The sequence below is a fragment of the Cherax quadricarinatus genome, chromosome 38, assembly GCF_038502225.1.
Source record: "Cherax quadricarinatus isolate ZL_2023a chromosome 38, ASM3850222v1, whole genome shotgun sequence".
In the NCBI taxonomy this organism is placed as follows: domain Eukaryota; kingdom Metazoa; phylum Arthropoda; class Malacostraca; order Decapoda; family Parastacidae; genus Cherax; species Cherax quadricarinatus.
This window is the reverse complement of record NC_091329.1, coordinates 15,717,004-15,734,961: the sequence shown is the minus strand read 5'-3', so window position 1 is coordinate 15,734,961 and position 17,958 is coordinate 15,717,004. Positions and strand designations below refer to the sequence as shown.

The following is a 17,958-nucleotide window of genomic DNA, read 5'->3' as shown; positions in this document are numbered from 1 at the left end:
TTTAATTCTCAGTAGTAGTATCTTTAAGGCAAGGAAGTAAATGATGTTTGTGATTCTTTATTTGTAATCATCACGTAATAAAAATTGTTATAACACCTGAGTCTAATGTATTTAATTGTCCTATCTTGAAAACTTATCCTTAAAACACAAAATATATCCCATTAATTCACCCAAAATTTAATATTTCCTCCGAATTATAACTGATTCATAATTAATAAACTAATAACAAGTGGGAAAACAGTTACTTTATAGCTAATGCATAACTTCAATGATAAATATGGAATTCATGTGATGATTGAATTTTTAAATATATGCAGACGACGTCATTGTTTCCCGCCACACATGTACCACCATATTATGAAGTCACATCAAACACTATAATATCACAAAATTTATGAAAATCCACATAAGATTTCAACACATCAGTATTTATTTCTCGCTAGAGCTTACGTATTACATATACTCATCATTGGGTTGTTATTTTTTGTTCATGTGTGGACTGTGTTGAGTGTCTGATGTGACTCATCATGTTTCGTCATTGAGATTGATCACAAGTGTTAGAGTGTTATCGTGGAATATAACCTTGTGTAGCCATGGCTGAAGGTAGTGAAGGTGGGCAGAAGATGAGCCTGACGGTGAAGACAGCCAAGGACAAGCAGAGTGTGGAGGTGGCAGGAGATGCGACCGTCAAGGAGGTGAGTAACACCAACCTTACTCACCCCCTCACAAGCATGTTTCATCCTAGTATTCCTCTAAATCTAGAAGATTCGCCACTGCTTTTTTTTTTTTTACGTAATGTACCTCTAACGTGCAGACCACCAGGCGTTAAACTCTTGCAATAAAACAAATTTTTATGGAATGACTTGGGTTTAATTTGATAGGTTTATAGTGGTGGCTGGGTAGAGTAGGCCAGCTTCTTCAGACTTTTTTTTCTTATGCCACTTTTCATATACATAAACCGACAGTTTCTTTCTGTTTTTACGCATTATTTATACAGACTGCCAGGATTTATGTTTATCAGAAAATCTGCACCATTTGACATGTTCAGTGTCATGTCTTCAATTTCTTATTTTCCTTTGTAATTGCGTGGGAAAAAAAAAGTCACAGGTGGCAAGCTGTGGCATCAGCAACCTGCAGTGTTATTTTTTTTATCATGGTATTAAAGCGAGTACATTGCTTAGTCTGACTTAATCTTGCCTAGCTTAGACTAGCAAATCAAGTAGTGTTTAAGTTTATTTAGGTACAGGTCCTCATACGTACAACTATCATACATAGTAACGAAAGTGTAAATTACCTAGGATAACCTGAAAAATTCAGTGACTTATTTCCATTGTGATCCTTGTATTTCCATTGCAGTCCTTATATTTCCATTGCAGTCCTTGTATTTCCATTGCGGTCCTTGTATTTCCATTGCGGTCCTTGTATTTCCATTGCGGTCCTTGTATTTCCATTGCGGTCCTTGTATTTCCATTGCGGTCCTTGTATTTCCATTGCGGTCCTTGTATTTCCATTGCGGTCCTTGTATTTCCATTGCGGTCCTTGTATTTCCATTGCGGTCCTTAGGACTCCAGTACACTGTAATTTTTTAATTTATGCAGTACAAGTAATGTAGATTAAATGTAATAAAATGTTGGTAGTCACAAAAAAGGGCACTAGTATGCAGTGCATTTCAAGCAAACTAATCCTAAATCAGAAAAATGGAAATAGTCAATTACTGTAATTTGACTAGGTCATCAAAAGTAATACAGGTCTGCCATCACAAATCCGGCAATCAGTTATTCGGTTCCTTCAGTTATTCGGAACAAATTTTGGCTAACAATTTCAAATTTCCAGGGTCGCCACACCAACCTGCTGGTACTGTTTGGTGGTGCTACTTGCTGCATAAGTCATTCCAATTTCTTTTTCTCCATTTATTGTTTTAATCTGCTTACTTTTAGCCCTAGCCATAGTTCCAATGAATAAAAGAAATGCTTCTTATTATGTAAAGCACCTACATAGTACATTATATACATTAAAGATAAGGTGGCTTTGAAGCCACTGTCGGTTGTCATGAGCTCAGTCTCATGAAACAGGAGAATATGCTTTATTGTTACACTAATATCAACACTACAGCTTATTTGCATATCACAATTGATCTAATATGACATAAGAAACAATATAAATAACATAAAACATGTTAAATACTCCAGAATGAATAATATTTGGCATAACACCGAGCAGTTCAATGGAGGTATGAAGAGGATATGGTATACAAATACCATTCTCCTATCCCTGTCTTGGGGGCTTATATTAGAGAAAACGGAGTGTAGCACAGGGCTAATTGTGATATACACTCGTACTGCACCATAAACCTGAAGCAAAAGTTATTTTCTCAATATAGATTATCACACATAGCAGCGTATGTGTAGAGAACCTAGGATAACCCAAAAAAAAGTCAACGTGGCTTATTTTTAGTACCTGGCTTGGGTTAGCCATATATGATTTTTGGTAAATATTCGATTCCCAGCCAGGGTAGAAACATTAGGCATGTTTCTTTACACCTGTTGTCTATGTTTACCCATCAGTAAATGGGTACCTGGGTGTTAGACGACTAGTGTGGGTGTTATCCTGGGACACTGACCTAATTTTCTTGAAATACTCTGCATAACAAACGGCTTTCTATACAGTAGTATGTCACTAATGTCAGCTAGGCCTGTATACCTTGTACATGTACGTGTAGTAAATAAAGATATTATTATTATTATTATTATATTTTCTCAGTTGTTTGTTGAGTTATCTTATTCAAACTTGGGCAATGTATGATGGAAAGATACTTCTTCACGTACACCAAAAATGAAAGAAATCAGATCATAAATAGCGGAGTTCACTTCTCAGCCATTAGCGGCCGCTTAGCGGTATATTTTTGAACATTAAAATGGTATAAAATACCGACAGGTTGTTAGGTAAGACACATATGCAACAGTTAGGTATCTTTATTTCGAAACATTTCGCCTACACAGTAGGCTTCTTCAGTCGAGTACTCGACTGAAGAAGCCTACTGTGTAGGCGAAACGTTTCGAAATAAAGATACCTAACTGTTGCATATGTGTCTTACCTAACGGTATATTTTTGTACGGTTATGGTTATATTCTCATTTTTTCGGTCTCATTTGATAGAATGAAAGATATATTACAGAAATAGATATGATTTTGATTGCTTTCATGGCAAAAAGTACCTTGAAATTGAGCTCAAAGTAGCGGAAATGTTCGATTTTTGTCGATGTTCAATGAACTGTGTAAGTCAAGTTGGTTAATTTTATTAAGTGTATTCTAACCTAACTACTCTGTAATCCGGCAAACTCAGTAATCTGGCACACTACAGGTCCCAATGATGCCGGATTTGTGATGGAGGGCCTGTATACACTTGTAATACAATGTAAAGCAATTATGATCATCTAGAATTGCGTAGTTGTTCCTAAACAACCTTAACCATGCTGCTTGGCAATCTTGGGTTATCCTGGGTTATTAAAACTGAGGTTACTACAGTGGACCCTAGGGTAACGAAATTAATCTGTTCCAGAGAGCTTGTCTTTAACCGATTTTTTCGTTATCCGAATTAATTTTCCCCATAAAAAATGATGGAAATCCAATTCTTCACTTGCCTAAACCTTGGGCATGACTTGCTTCCACATTGGACAAATGTGATAGCATTTACGACTGCTGCACCTCTCCTGCCTACAGTATGTAAGCTACTTCTTCGCATATATGCTGTATACTTTTCAAGATTGATAGACTGATTACATCAACTAAAGGCTGAGGGACTGATTACCTCAATCTCCTGTTCTTTACCATTCTCCTTTGTATGGACTGATGAAGCCACTGTGTGGCAAAAATGTTTCCTCAATAAAGATACCCAGGTGTTGCACATGTGTCTAGATGAATGGCTCAGAGAACCGACACGTTGATAAATTAGACACATGCAACTCTTGGGTATCTTTTTTGAGGAAACGTTTTGCCACACAGTGGCTTCATCAGTCCATACAAAGGAGAATCATGAAGAACAGGAGAAGAATGAGGTAATCAGTCCCTCAACCTTGAATCGATGTGGTCAGTCCATCAATCCTGAATAGAATACAGCATATGTGCCGAGAAGTAGCTTATACATGTATACCATAGGCAGGAGAGGTGCAGCAGACGTAGGTGGTGTCACATTTGTTCAATGTGGAAGTAGGTCATTCCCAAGGGTTAGGCAAGCATTTCCTCAATAAAGATACCCAAGAGTTGCACATGTCTAATTTATCAAAGTGTCGGTTCTCTGAGCCATTCATCTACAATCCTGTCAGACACTGCAACTTCTTGGGATCTTAATACATACTTGGGAATTCTTCGCTTGCCTAACCCTTGGGCACGACCTACTTCCACATTGAACAAATGTGACACCACCTACGTCTGCTGCACCTCTCCTCCCTACAGTATATAAACTACTTCTCGGCACATATGCTGTATTCTATTCAAGATTGATGGACTGACCACATCGACTCAAGGTTGAGGGACTGATTACCTCATTCTTCTCCTGTTCTTCACAATTCTCCTTTGTATGGAATGATGAAGTCACTGTGTGGCGAAACGTTTCCTCAATAAAGATACCCAAGAGTTGCACATGTGTGTAATTTATCAACATGTGTCTAATTTATCAACTTGTCGGATCTCTGAACCATTCATCTATAATGTATGTGTTTTGTAAGCATATTTGCACCTTTCGCAACAACAGCTTCCTTGATTTCCTTTCTCTCGGCCATGATAGAAGCGATGGTTGTGTGGGATTTGCTATACAACCTGGCCAGCTCGACGACGCGCACTCCACTTTCATACGTATTTTGCAATGATGTCTTTATTGAATTATATTGTTTCTCGCCCTCTTTACCAAAGGGCTGGCACTAGAAGCTTTTTTTTGGGCCCATGGTGGCTTATTTAGCAGCTACAAGCACTAAAAAGAATGGAATACATAATACAAAATGTACAGGTCTCCCTCAACATTCGCGTTTTCAACTTTCGCGGGCTTCACACATTCGCGAATTTCCAGCCGCCAAATTCCCAGCTGCCAAGCCATATTTAAGTTTCCCGCCACCTGCGAGTCCCAACTACCCTCCCTCCGACCCCCGCAACTGGCAGCCAGCCCTCCCACCACTGTGCGGTGAGTGTTTCGTTTGTTCATTATTTGCTATTAAACTACAGTATAAATAATGTAAACCCATTCATGACTGCATATTGGAATAGCTATTCGGACAGGTATTGGACGGTGACATCATGTGTTTACTCTTGAACACAGCAAAGAATCAAACATTTCTACTACTGCTAATAATAACAACAGTAATAATAATAATAATAATAATAATAAAAAATATGATAGAATTGAAGAAGGAAATTGTGCAAAAATACGAGGGAGAATTGAAGAAGGAAATTGTACAAAAATATGAGGGAGTGGTTGACACATCGTCAGTGTGGCTTTGTTTATGCTGGAGTGAGCATTAGTCTCCATGCTCTTCCAAACATTTCACAATAATTCATTGTGTTTGGTGCTTGTAGGTTGAGTGCAACTGGAATGGTAGAGGCAGCGGTAGAGGCAGCGGTAGAGGCAGCGGTTGAGGCAGCGGGTGAGGCAGCGGTTGAGGCAGCGGGTGAGGCAGTTGTTGAGGTAGTGGTATTTAATAACATACATGTTATTAATAATGTGTACTATTATTATTTATAACATGCAATGGTATTTAATAACATATATGTTATAAATAATAATAGTACACATTATTAATAACATGTATTATTAATAACATGTATGTTATTAAATACCACTGCCTCACCCACTGCCTCAATTGCTGCCTCACCCACTGCCTCAATCGCTGCCTCACCCACTGCCTCAATCGCTGCCTCACCCACTGCCTCAATCGCTGCCTCACCCACTGCCTCAATCGCTGCCTCACCCACTGCCTCAATCGCTGCCTCACCCACTGCCTCACCCACTGCCTCAAACACTGCCTCACCCACTGCCTCAACCGCTGCCTCAACCACTGCCTCAATCGCTGCCTCACCCACTGCCTCAACCACTGCCTCAATCGCTGCCTCAACCACTGCCTCGCCAACTGCCTCAACCGCTGCCTCAACCGCTGCCTCAACCGCTGCCTCAACCGCTGCCTCAACTGCTGCCTCACCCACTGCCTCTACCGCTGCCTCACCCACTGCCTCAACCGCTGCCTCACCCACTGCCTCAACCGCTGCCTCAACCGCTGCCTCAACCGCTGCCTCACCCACTGCCTCACCCACTGCCTCACCCACTGCCTCACCCACTGCCTCACCCACTGCCTCACCCACTGCCTCACCCACTGCCTCACCCACTGCCTCAACCACTACCTCACCCACTACAACCGCTTCCTTAACCACTGCCTCTACCACTCCAGTCGCACTCAACCTACAAGCACCAAACACAATGAATTATTGTGAAATGTTTGGAAGAGCATGGAGACTAATGCTCACTCCAGCATAAACAAAGCCACACTGAAGATGTGTCAACCACTCCCTCGTATTTTTGTGCAATTTCCTTCTTCAATTCTATCGTATTTATTATTATTATTATTATTATTACTATTGTTATTATTAGCAGTAGCAGAAATGTTTGATTCTTTGCTGTGTTCAAGAGTAAACACACTGTCACCGTCCAATACCTGTCCGAATAGCCATTCCAATATGCAGTCATGAATGGGTTTACATTATTTATACTGTAGTTTAATAGCAAATAATGAACAAACAAAACACTCGCCACACAGTGGTGGGAGGGCTGACTGCCAGTTGCGGGGGTCGGAGGGAGGGTAGTAGGGACTCACAGTGGTTGAGGAAGTGGTGGAGGCAATGGTGGAGGCAGTGGTATTTAATAACATACATGTTATTAAATAGCATGTATGTATTTAGTACAATTTACGACGTTTTCATGTATTTTATGATTGTTCATGGTTCAACAAGTTAAGGAAGCAGTATTGTATTATATTTCCCTGCAGTATTGTATTATATTTCCCTACAATATATTGGGGCACCAAACATTCACGATTTTTCAACATTCACGAGGGTCTTGATCCCCTAACCCTCGCGAATGTTGAGGGAGATCTGTAGTATGAACGCATGGGATCATCCTCACTGGCTGATAAACAATGGCACACTGGCTGTAAATGGTGTGTTGGACCGCTCAGGCACATTCGGAACGAATGACTAATGCAGAGTTCAGTGACGATCAGTAAGCCAACATTTTGACGAAAAAATGTTACTTATTCCGAATATTACAAAATCCAACAACATAATCCGGGGTCCACTATACTTCGCTAAGTGAGGAGAAGCTTTACTGTACATACTGTAATTAACCCACTTCTGAAATCCTGTTGTATGCAAAAATATATTTGCAAATACAGCCTCTCCTCACTTAGCGACGTACTCGTTTACCAACGCCTCGGACTTACAACGGGCCCTGATCAGTATACATACCTATATAATGTATACTAGAGCTGATTTCCTCCATTTTGTTTATTACAATATATAGTACATTACTGCATAAACATTTAAAAATATGCCAGAATTGTTATAAATGGTGCAAAGGTGATATTAAAACAGTATCAAAGATGGTTGACACAAACCACTACCATTACAGTATGCTTCTCACTTAGTGTTTACTGACATGGTCTTAGGAATGGAACTCCATTGTTAAGTGAGGAGAGGCTGAACAATTACATAGAGTGTAAAGTTAGAAATTTTCTTTTGAAGTATGTACTGTACAGTACTCTGATTTCTTAGGGATGTCTGGTAGTGACAGACTTTTCAATCACTGCTGGTGAGTTATACAGTGACAGGTTAGGTGACTTGTTAAAAGAAAACCGTGAGTAATTCAACAACATAATTTATATCACGGCTAGGTTAGTATATATGGCTAGGTGTGTGTGTGTGTGTGTGTGTGTGTGTGTGTGTGTGTGTAAGGAAACATGTCCAGTGCTGGGGTTCAATCCTGGACCGTCATTGTGTAATCTGAGGATTTATTTATTTATTTAGTAATTTGAGCATACATACAGAGGTACAAAAAAAATACAGGTAAGAGCAGCATGCCAAAGCCACTTATATGCATAGCATTACGGGCTGGCTTAAAATTAACTTAAGATTAACTAAGCAATGATGAAATCAGTGATAAAACATTATTGTAAACAGATAACTATAAAGCTCAAATGAGTATTACAAAGACAGGTCATATGGTTGCATGCATTGCTGTACATTCAGTCGAATGGAGTATTCTGTTAGGTAGTGTATTTAAAAAAATAATAAAGTTAGATTGGGTTTTAGGTTTAACATTAATGTGATATAATTGTGAGAAACATTTAAGATATACAAATTATAAGGTTCAGTTATTCAGTATTTATTTGGTTTTGGGTGAGTAAGTGATCTTTGAGAAGAGACTTGAATTTATAAACAGGTAGTGTTTCTTTTATATTTACAGGTAATGAATTCCAGATTTTAGGGCCTTTTATGTGCATTGAGTTTTTGCATAGCGTGAGATGGACACGAGGAACATCAAAGAGTGATCTGTGCCTTGTGTTATGGTCATGTGTTCTGTTGAGGTTGGCAAAGAGATGTTTGAGGGGAGGGTTAATATCAGAGTTAAGTGTTCTATGTATGTAATAAGTGCAATAATAAGTATGGATGTTTTGTATGGTGAGTAGGTTGAGTGTTTTGAATATTGGTGGAGTGTGCTGCCTGTAGTGAGAATTTGTTATCATTCTAACTGCAGCCTTTTGTTGGGTAATTAGTGGTCTGAGATGGTTAATTGTTGTTGAGCCCCATGCACAAATTCCATAGGTGAGATAGGGGTAAATTAGAGAGTGATATAGGGCCAGGAGGGCTGACTGTGGAGCATAGTACCGTATCTTCGATAGTATGCCTACAGTCTTGGAAATTTTCTTAGAAATTTGTTGTATATGTGTATGAAATTTGAGTATTATCAAGGTGGATTCCTAAGAATTTTCCCTCTGTTAGCTTTGTGATAGGTGATCCGTTTATCATTATGTTAAGAGGGACATCTGTAGCTCTGTTACCAAATTGAATGAAGTAGGTTTTGTCAATGTTTATTGTAAGTTTGTTAGTCCTCATCCAGGTAGATATTTTCTGTAATTCGGTATTTACAGTACATGTATTGGCTAGCGTGACTGGGCTCGGGTGAGAGAAGATATATGTAGTGTCATCTGCAAATAGTGTGGGTTTGAGTAATTGCGAAGCATTTGGTAGGTCATTTATGTATAGGAGAAAGAGAAGAGGGCCAAGGACACTTCCCTGTGGGACACCAACTGTAATTGGTTGTGCAGAAGAGGTTGCCCCATTTGCATACACATATTGGCTTCTGTTGCTGAGGTATGACTTGAGGTAGTTGAGGGAGTGCCCTCTTATACCATAATGTGACAATTTTACGTGGAGCAAGTCATGGTCAACTGTATCAAAAGCTTTACGTAAGTCAATGAAGATCCCCAGTGGGACTTGTTTTTTCTCTATTGCAGTGTATATATGTTCTAGCATGTGTATAATAGCATCATTAGTATTTTTATTAGGCCTGAATCCAAATTGGCAGGGGTTGAGTATGTTTTCGGAGATGAGGTAGGAGTAGATTCGTTTATGAATTAATTTTTCGAAGATTTTTGAGAGAGGGTGTAAATTGGAAATTGGCCTATAGTTATTCAACTCTGTTTGGTCTCCTCCTTTATGGATTGGGGTGACCCTTGCTATTTTGAGAACTGTAGGGAAGGTGGAGGATTCAATGGATTTGTTAAAGAGTGTTGCAATGATTGGTGATAGCACTTGTGACACTTTTTTGTATATAAAGGGTGGTAAGGTATTTAAATCTCCTGCCTTGTTTTTTAGTGCGTTGATAATAAGGGAGACTTCGTATGGGTTAGTCGGAGCTAGGAACAGTGTGTTCGGGTAGTTGCCAGTGAGGTAGTCATTTGGTGGGGTATCTGAGCTTGGGATTTTATTGGCAAGGTTTTGTCCTATAGTGGAGAAGAAATCATTGAGTCTGTTTGCTGTTTCTGTTGGTGGGAGTTGGGGTTCATCTGATTTTGCTAATTTTATTTCGCTATTTCGTGATATCTTTTTTGTTCCCAGAATTTCTGATAGGGTTTTCCAGGTCTTTTTTATATCACCTCGTAAGTTGGATAATCTGTTTTCATAATACAATTTTTTTGCCCTTCTTATCAGGCTGGTTAGGATTGACGAGTAACGTTTTGTTTGGTCTCTGGTTATGTGACCCATTCTGTACTGTTTTTCATATCGGTGCTTTGTATTTATGGATTTGAGAATGCTGGGTGTTAGCCAGGGACTGTTCAGTCTCTTAGCTGTCATCTGTTTAGTTTTTTTAGGGCAGTGCTTGTTATAGAGGTATTGGGTCTTTTTTAGAAAATTATTAATACATTCGTCAATATCTGTATAGATTTCTAGCTCAGTGTGCCAGTCAATGTTTGTTACTACTGTTGTGAAGTTATTAATGGCTGCCTCATTGTGAAGTCTGAAGGTGACTTTAGTAGTGTCTTGGGGTATTTTACCAAGAGTTGTTATGAGGAAAGTAGGGTAGTGGTCTGTGTTATTATCTGTAATTATGCCTGATTTTAAAGGGGATATGGTGTTGGTCCAGATGTGGTCAAGTAGGGAAACACTAGTCTCCGTAACTCTTGTAGGTTTTGTTACTGTTGGTAGCAACATGCAGTTACTCATTGTGTTTGTGAATTCAGTAACGTGTGGGTCCTGGTCTTGCAGGAGATTTATATTGAAGTCACCTGAGAGTAGTAAGTGATCTTTGTTCATGCGTGCATCAGTTATCATACTTCCTAGGTTTTGACTAAATTGGCTAATGTTTGACTGTGGAACTCTGTAGATGTTTATCAATGTGAGAGGTTTTTGTAGGTATTTGGATTTGAATTTAGCTATTATATATTCCCCATGTTCATCCCTTGTGCAAGTATTAGTGATACTTTCTAGTTGGTCTGAGTAGTATATAGCTGTGCCACCCCCTTGTTGATCTGTCCTACAGTTATGTATGGCTGTGTAACCAGGAATGGCATAGACATCTGTAGTATCAGGCTTTAGCCAGGTTTCAGTTAGTGTAATGATGGACATATTGGCATGCAAGGAATTTAGTAATGCTATGAGGTCATCGTAATGCTTGCTTAAAGATCTGATATTGTAGTTAAAGACAGTTACGTTTTTGTTGGCTCTGAGAAGTGCCTTTGATTGTTCTGCTGTGTAGTAATTACAGTAACTGTTTGATTCATTTAAGTCGTTCAATAAGAGGTTGGTATCAGGATCAATGCTTGTAATCATAAGATTTATAGTGAATCTATAGTTAGAATTAAGTATAAAACAAAGTAAATATTCTGAAGCTAAAAAATAGCACCTGAATTATTTAACAAATGTAAAAATAATGAGCTAAGGTAGTTTTTTAAAGCTAAAATAAAGGAGACAATATAAAAGGGACTAAAATAATTTGTGGTGAACAAATAGTGATGATCAAATAATGGAGCTTGGGAATATGATAGTAGGTAGTACTTTAAAGGTAATTCTTTAAAGTTAGAATTATAATATAAAATTATAATATAAAAGGGACTAATATAAGTTGTGGTGAACAATAAAGTGGTAATCAAATAAATGAGCTTTGGAATATAATGGCAAAATAGTGAACTTATTACACTTTAGCACCTGAGAATAGCACCTTGATTATTTTAACAATTGTGAATATATGAACTAAGGTAGTTATATAAAGCTAAAATAAAGGAAAAAATATATAAGGGACTAAAATTAAGTAATGGTAAACAAAGTTAAATGGACAGATAGTCACTATGAAATAATATTGGTTTAGGAGTAAGATCTGATTTGTAATATTAAATAAGTTGAGCAGTTTATTGCACAATAAAAAGTAAAAAAATGAGGTAGTTGGTACTAGCTAGCAAAAGATAGTTTTGGTACTTGCAAAAAAGTAATTGGAATATACACTATTTGCACACACAATAAAAAGTGACTAAAAAAACAAGTAGTGGTAAACAAAATTAAATGGACAGGTAAGAACAATGAATAATATTAATTTGGAGTAAGATTTGACTTGTAACTTAAAATTATGAGCAATTAATAGCAGTAAGAAAGAAGTATAAAGTATTGGAGGTAGTTAGCATTAGCTAGTGATGAAAAAATAATAAAAATAATAATGCACAATATAATAGTAACGTACACTATATGCACCACACGTATATATGTATTAAGGGCACTTATCTAATCTGTTACAGAAATGTCAGCTTTTCTAAGGAAGGTAGAGAAATCATGTTCGTTTGAGATGGTATATTGTTGTCCTGTTGATGTTTTCCTTGCTAGTATTTTCCCATCTCGCATGAAACACTGATGTACATGTATTTTGTTTTCCTGTTTAAGTTTTCTTAGCCTGAACAGAAAGTTTTGACGTTTTCTTGTTAGACAATCATTTATGTACACTCCATTTTTCATTGTAATTGCTGATTTAATTAGGTCCTTTCTTTTATCGTATGAATGAAGTCGGATCATTATACTGTGTTTACTTCCTGGTTTTCCTAGCAAACGTGTTTCTTTGATTTCATTGTTTTGCACGATGACTTGTACGTGGTCCTGTATTATCCTGACAGCAGTTTCTTTGCACTGTGCTTGGGTTATGTCACTTGGAATGTGTGGACTGTTTATTATAACTGCATCAGACAACTTATCTTGTTCAGTTTTGTCGTCTTGGAAATCGAGGTATTCATTTAGTCGAGTGTGCATGTTCTGATTCCAGTCCTTTATTGCTTCTTCAACCTTCATATTTATTGTTGTTATTTGTTCAGTGTGACTGGCTATAGCTGCTTTCAGAGTATTTTCTGTGTCAACACTTCCCGATGTAATCATCTCTTCAAGGTTTTGGATCTTGTTCTCGAGGTTGGTTATCTTGGATTCTCGTCGCTCGAGTGTTGCTTTGATATCTTTGATTTCGTTTTCTAGAGCAACGATGTAGTCCTTGATATTGTCAGGAATAATCATACCTGAGTAATCATGGGTGAATCCTTTGAAGGGAGTGGAGTTGGAGGGGGAGTCAGCCATGTTTGTTGTTGTTGTTCCCTGGGTGGCGGTGGTGAGGGGGGTTGATGATACACCGGCGTCCTGCTGGGTAAACAAGTTGAGTTCTAGGGTCCTTGCTGTTATTCTTTTATTACTGATGTTTCTTCTGCGATATCCTTTCATAGTATCACTGAAGTAGATACTGTGTAGCAATGGAGAAGGCTTGTTTTCTCGGAGCTTGGGTTAAGTGGTTGTCTGGCAGCGGAGGCAGTGTTTAGGTTAGCAGGGCTGTCTTCCTTAGATCTTCTAATTTTGTCAAGATTTGGGTTACATTCTTAGTATTCTTGGGTCATTTTGTGGTCTATGTGGGTTCATGTAGTTGAACTTTCACTTAGGCCATCACAAGTTTTGATGAGCGATGTTTTTTGAGGAAGAAGAGCTGGTAGGATGCCGCTGCTGCCGCCGCTGCCGCTACCTCAAGGCTCGTAGGATGCTACCAACAAAGCCACAGTTATACAGTTTATTAAATGTCAGCATATGTTTTTGGATTATTACACTTGACGATTTTTAAAAGTATGTTTTTCTTTTATATTGCATGTCTGAAGATGAATATCATTCATTTCTCTCATCTCCACTTAATATGTCTAAACATATTTTTTTTTTCAGTTACGAGAAGTGGTCAGTGAAAAGTTTAATGCATCTCTGGAGCAAGTCTGTCTTATATTTGCTGGTAAAATTTTGAAAGATGGTAAGTTTTATTATGTAAAATATCATTTAACTTTATTCTGTGTATACATCTAAAAGAAATGTTTTTTTTTTTTTAGCCATCAGATTTTTCTTTTAAAAATTAAAATCTGTTACATTTGCTTTGCATATATTTCTGCCTTTATGGACATCATGTACAGGCAACACAGTAACTTGTTCAACCCTTTCTGTCAATGAGCTCTTATTCCCTTCTCGTGAATTTAACCACCCATATTCCCTACGAATGTGAGAAACATTTTATAATGCACCTCTTTGGCAACAGTTAGATTGTCATTTACATCCATACAGTACAGTATGTATATTATGAGATAACCATTTCCCTTATGTTAAAACTGTTATGTATTACTCTTGGGAAATCCTACCTATAATGAACTTACATAATTTATAAAAGCATGTAAATTTCATAGCACTTCAGGTAAATATTGATTTACTAACCTAATTTCAGTACATACTTGAATCTCAGTAGAGTAAGTTATTGGATTACACTAGTGTGAGCAACAAAAAATGTGCCTGACAAATGGCACAAGATGGTCACTGTCTCCAGCTGCCTTGTATATTGTTGACTGGTCCCTTCAATGAAGGTATCTTGATGCTGGTGAAGGACTCGTGATCCAAAGAATGGAGCTAACCTCTTCTTCCTTAGAGCAAACATGAATGCCTCCCATTCCCTAGGCATTAGGGAATGCCCTTAAGACACTTAAAAGTACTGTATAAAATTGCCTGTGTTTTTGTTGTAAAGATAGGTGCAGAGCAGACTTTTCATGTGACAGTGTTCTCTAAACATAATCACAATAAAAGTTTGCTCTGCACCAGTGTTTCTTAAATACTGTTGGTAGTACATTTTGTATCTAGTATGTTTTTGTTTGGCTTAATTTTTTTATTCTCCATCTTAATTTGCTCAGGTAATATATGGTAGCATAGTGTCAGTCATGCAGAGACAAACCTTTAGTGTAGACAATACAGTATTTCAATTGGGAGGTGTTTATGAAGTTAAGTAAAGCTTGTCCTGGGCAACCTGTTAATCCCAAGAATCATTGTCAAGTGACCTGGTCCCAGACCATTCCTCCTGATTGATGGCCTGATCTGTTAGGCTACTGGTGCTATCAGCATATGTAGTCCACTTTATGTACCCTAACCTGACTGATCAGATGTCTACAGTAAAGCATTTTCTTGATGAAAAGAGATACATTGGCAACACTTGGTTATCTTGATTACCATTTTAGCAATAATGATACCCAAATGAACATCTTATTGATTTGTCGTTATTATTTATCATCAGTAATAATAAAAAAAATTATTGTACATCAATGTTGCTCTTCAACTCTTTTTGTTAGCCTTTATCCTATATCCTGTGCAATTCTTGTTGTAAATATGCTAGTAAGCTCATTAACTTGTACAATTTTTTGCACTTAATTTGTTCAGTTTTAAAAAAATGCTGGCAGAATAGAGGTGAGCTTATTAATTTTCCTTTATTTATTAGATCACTGCATATTGGATGTGCAAACCTTATACCAGTCACCCTGCTTGTTTGGCAAATTCAAAAAAATTAATTGCTGTTCTTAAAATATTTCAAACTTAAGTGTCTTTTGAATAAATAATGTTAAAGTTTAATGTATTTGTCTGAATCCCAGTAATTTTGCAACAGGTGAAAAACTGAATCAGCACAACATTAAAGATGGTCTGACAGTACATTTAGTAATAAAAGGTGGAGGAAGTGGAGGAACACAGCCTAACAATCGCCCCTCTACCGCTTCTAGTAATAACTCCAGCTCCTCATCCACAACTTCAAATACTGCATCAAACAATCAGGCCAACACAGCTAACCCTTTCGCTGGGTTGAGTGGCTTAGGTGGACTTGGTATTGGAGGTCTTAGTGGATTAGGAAGCATGGGGATGGGTAACCCAAACTTCCAGGAGTTGCAGCAACGTATGCAAAGGGAAATGCTCGGTAACCCAGAGATGATGAGACAGATAATGGATAATCCTTTTGTCCAGCAGTTGATGAATAACCCAGAATATATGCGGGCCATCATTACATCCAATCCACAGATGCAACAGTTGATGGAGGTAAGCATTCGCATATTCTTTTCAGTAATCTGAGTTCATTTGTAAGAGAACTAGAAGGATGCTAATGTAATAACAAACTGTATGATGCAGCTGTGGGGACCTTCAAGCTGGTATGCATTATGTACAGTATGTTTAAAATGTAATTTTCCTAATATTAATTGTGGCATTGACACACCAGTAGTTTTCAAAAATGCAAATTTGGGTAAAAGCTTAAATCTTTCACTGTCCAGACCCCCCAAAATCAATATTGCTCTTAATATCCACTTTTCTCTTTTTATATATATAATTTTTTATTTTAAGTAGACACTTTTTCTAAAGATAATGACATCCAAAGTATAAAATTGATGGAAAACTTACAAAATTATGCAGGGGTAAAGTTAGCAGTCTCAGCATAATTTATGCACTAGCGATTTTTGCCCACTCTGAGTCCTGTTTTAAGCCAGTTCCATTGTTCCTTTCAACCAAGCTGTTTTGCTAGTATACATTCCATTCTGTCGATTGAGCACAAGAATTTGCCTATTGAACTATTTCAATTGCCCTATAAAGTGATCAGATTTTGGTAATTTGGCCAATTTTACACAGAATTAAAAACATGAAAATATTCCATAATTAACAATGTAGACATTCCTGGCACTAAAATGTTTTTTCTGTTCATTGTCACATCTCCAGGCCTCTTCTATTATACTTGCCTTCCATTTTGAATTCCTATTCACACAAATATAGGTTTACTCTATTTCTTGGATAACAAAATTTAACCAGAAAGATTTGCCATGGTTTACAGCATCCCAATAATTGATTTTGCTAATATTCCTCTGGAATATTAGCAGAGGAATATTCCAGAGGAATATTGCTAATATTCCTCTGGAATATTAGCAAAATAAAATATTTTTGCTACTTTGAGCTTAATTTCAAACTTCTTCTAGTCCTGAAACCAATCAAAATTATTTTTGTTTCAATAATACGTCTTCTATCAAATGAAACCAAGAAACAGCCAATAAAACCATAGAAAAACATCCAAGAAAACACTGTAGCTACTATTTTAAACCATACACACAGTCAGTTTTGTTTTTTGCATCATGCACCACTAAAGTATTCTACACACTAATCTACCCCTACCTCACCTATGCTGTTTGTGCCTTGGCATCCACTACAGCAAATCACCTCAGGCCATTAACTTGACAAAAAGCTGCAGTATGAATGATCACTCAGGCTGCTAAACCACACACACTCCCACTTTTCAAAGACCTAAACCTACTTTGTATAGAAAATATTCACTTTCAGTGCTGTGCACTCTATACATTAGTGTTTAGATTAATTGGGACAGGAGTAAATTTTGTGATTATCTCATGTCTTAGTCTCCAGTTTAATTAATGTGGTTTGGGTTTTCTTTTCATAAGAGTTTGCTACTGACTTCTAGCAACCATCCAGCTGTGGTGTTATCCTGTGACTCATCAGTGCTACAACAGCTGTTGTTCTGTAAGACTATTCCTGCAAGCGTGCTCCTTGAGTGAATGTGGTTTTTGCCAGATTCTCCCTCTCAATCCATGTTTGCTGTTGAAATTCATGATGGATGTTAAACCTGGGAAGCGTGCAAGTATTGTAGCTCTTAGAAAACGTGCTGATTTGAGTATCTCACAGATCACCAAAAATTCGAGCATAACAAAGTCAACTGTTGGTTAAATTCTAAAAATAGCTGATGATAGTGGTGGTTGGAGTGCTGCATCAAGGAAGATGTGGAAGAACACTGCAAGACAACACCTCTCTATGAGAAGGTTATTGTAAGAAATAGTGCAGGATCCCAAGGAAACCAGCAAAGATGTACAGAGGTTTGCCTTTAACTGGCATAAATGTTGATTCTTCAGCTGCTCAACAAAGGCTCCCTGAAGCTGGCAAAACTGCCAGGAAGCTGGTAAAGAAACAGTTATTGACTGCTGCTATAAAGAAAAAATGGCTGCAGAGGGCACTTGATCATAAGGGATGGAGTGAGATGAAACAGTGGTAGTGAGATGAAACAGAGGTGAACCTCTTC

At 37.7% G+C, this 17,958-nt stretch overlaps 1 protein-coding gene across 1 annotated transcript in view; it reads left to right on the top strand.

The window, feature by feature from the left end:
- Positions 1 to 510: 510 nt before the first annotated feature.
- The window catches only part of Ubqn (ubiquilin), a 76,893-nt gene continuing 59,445 nt past the window's right edge, over positions 511 to 17,958 (top strand). Inside the window, exons 1-3 of the mRNA XM_070092128.1 lie at positions 511 to 695; positions 13,764 to 13,845; positions 15,508 to 15,929. Of these exons, the coding sequence (XP_069948229.1) occupies positions 594 to 695; positions 13,764 to 13,845; positions 15,508 to 15,929 (606 nt within the window). The 5' untranslated portion in view covers positions 511 to 593. The remainder of the gene's footprint in view (positions 696 to 13,763; positions 13,846 to 15,507; positions 15,930 to 17,958) is intronic.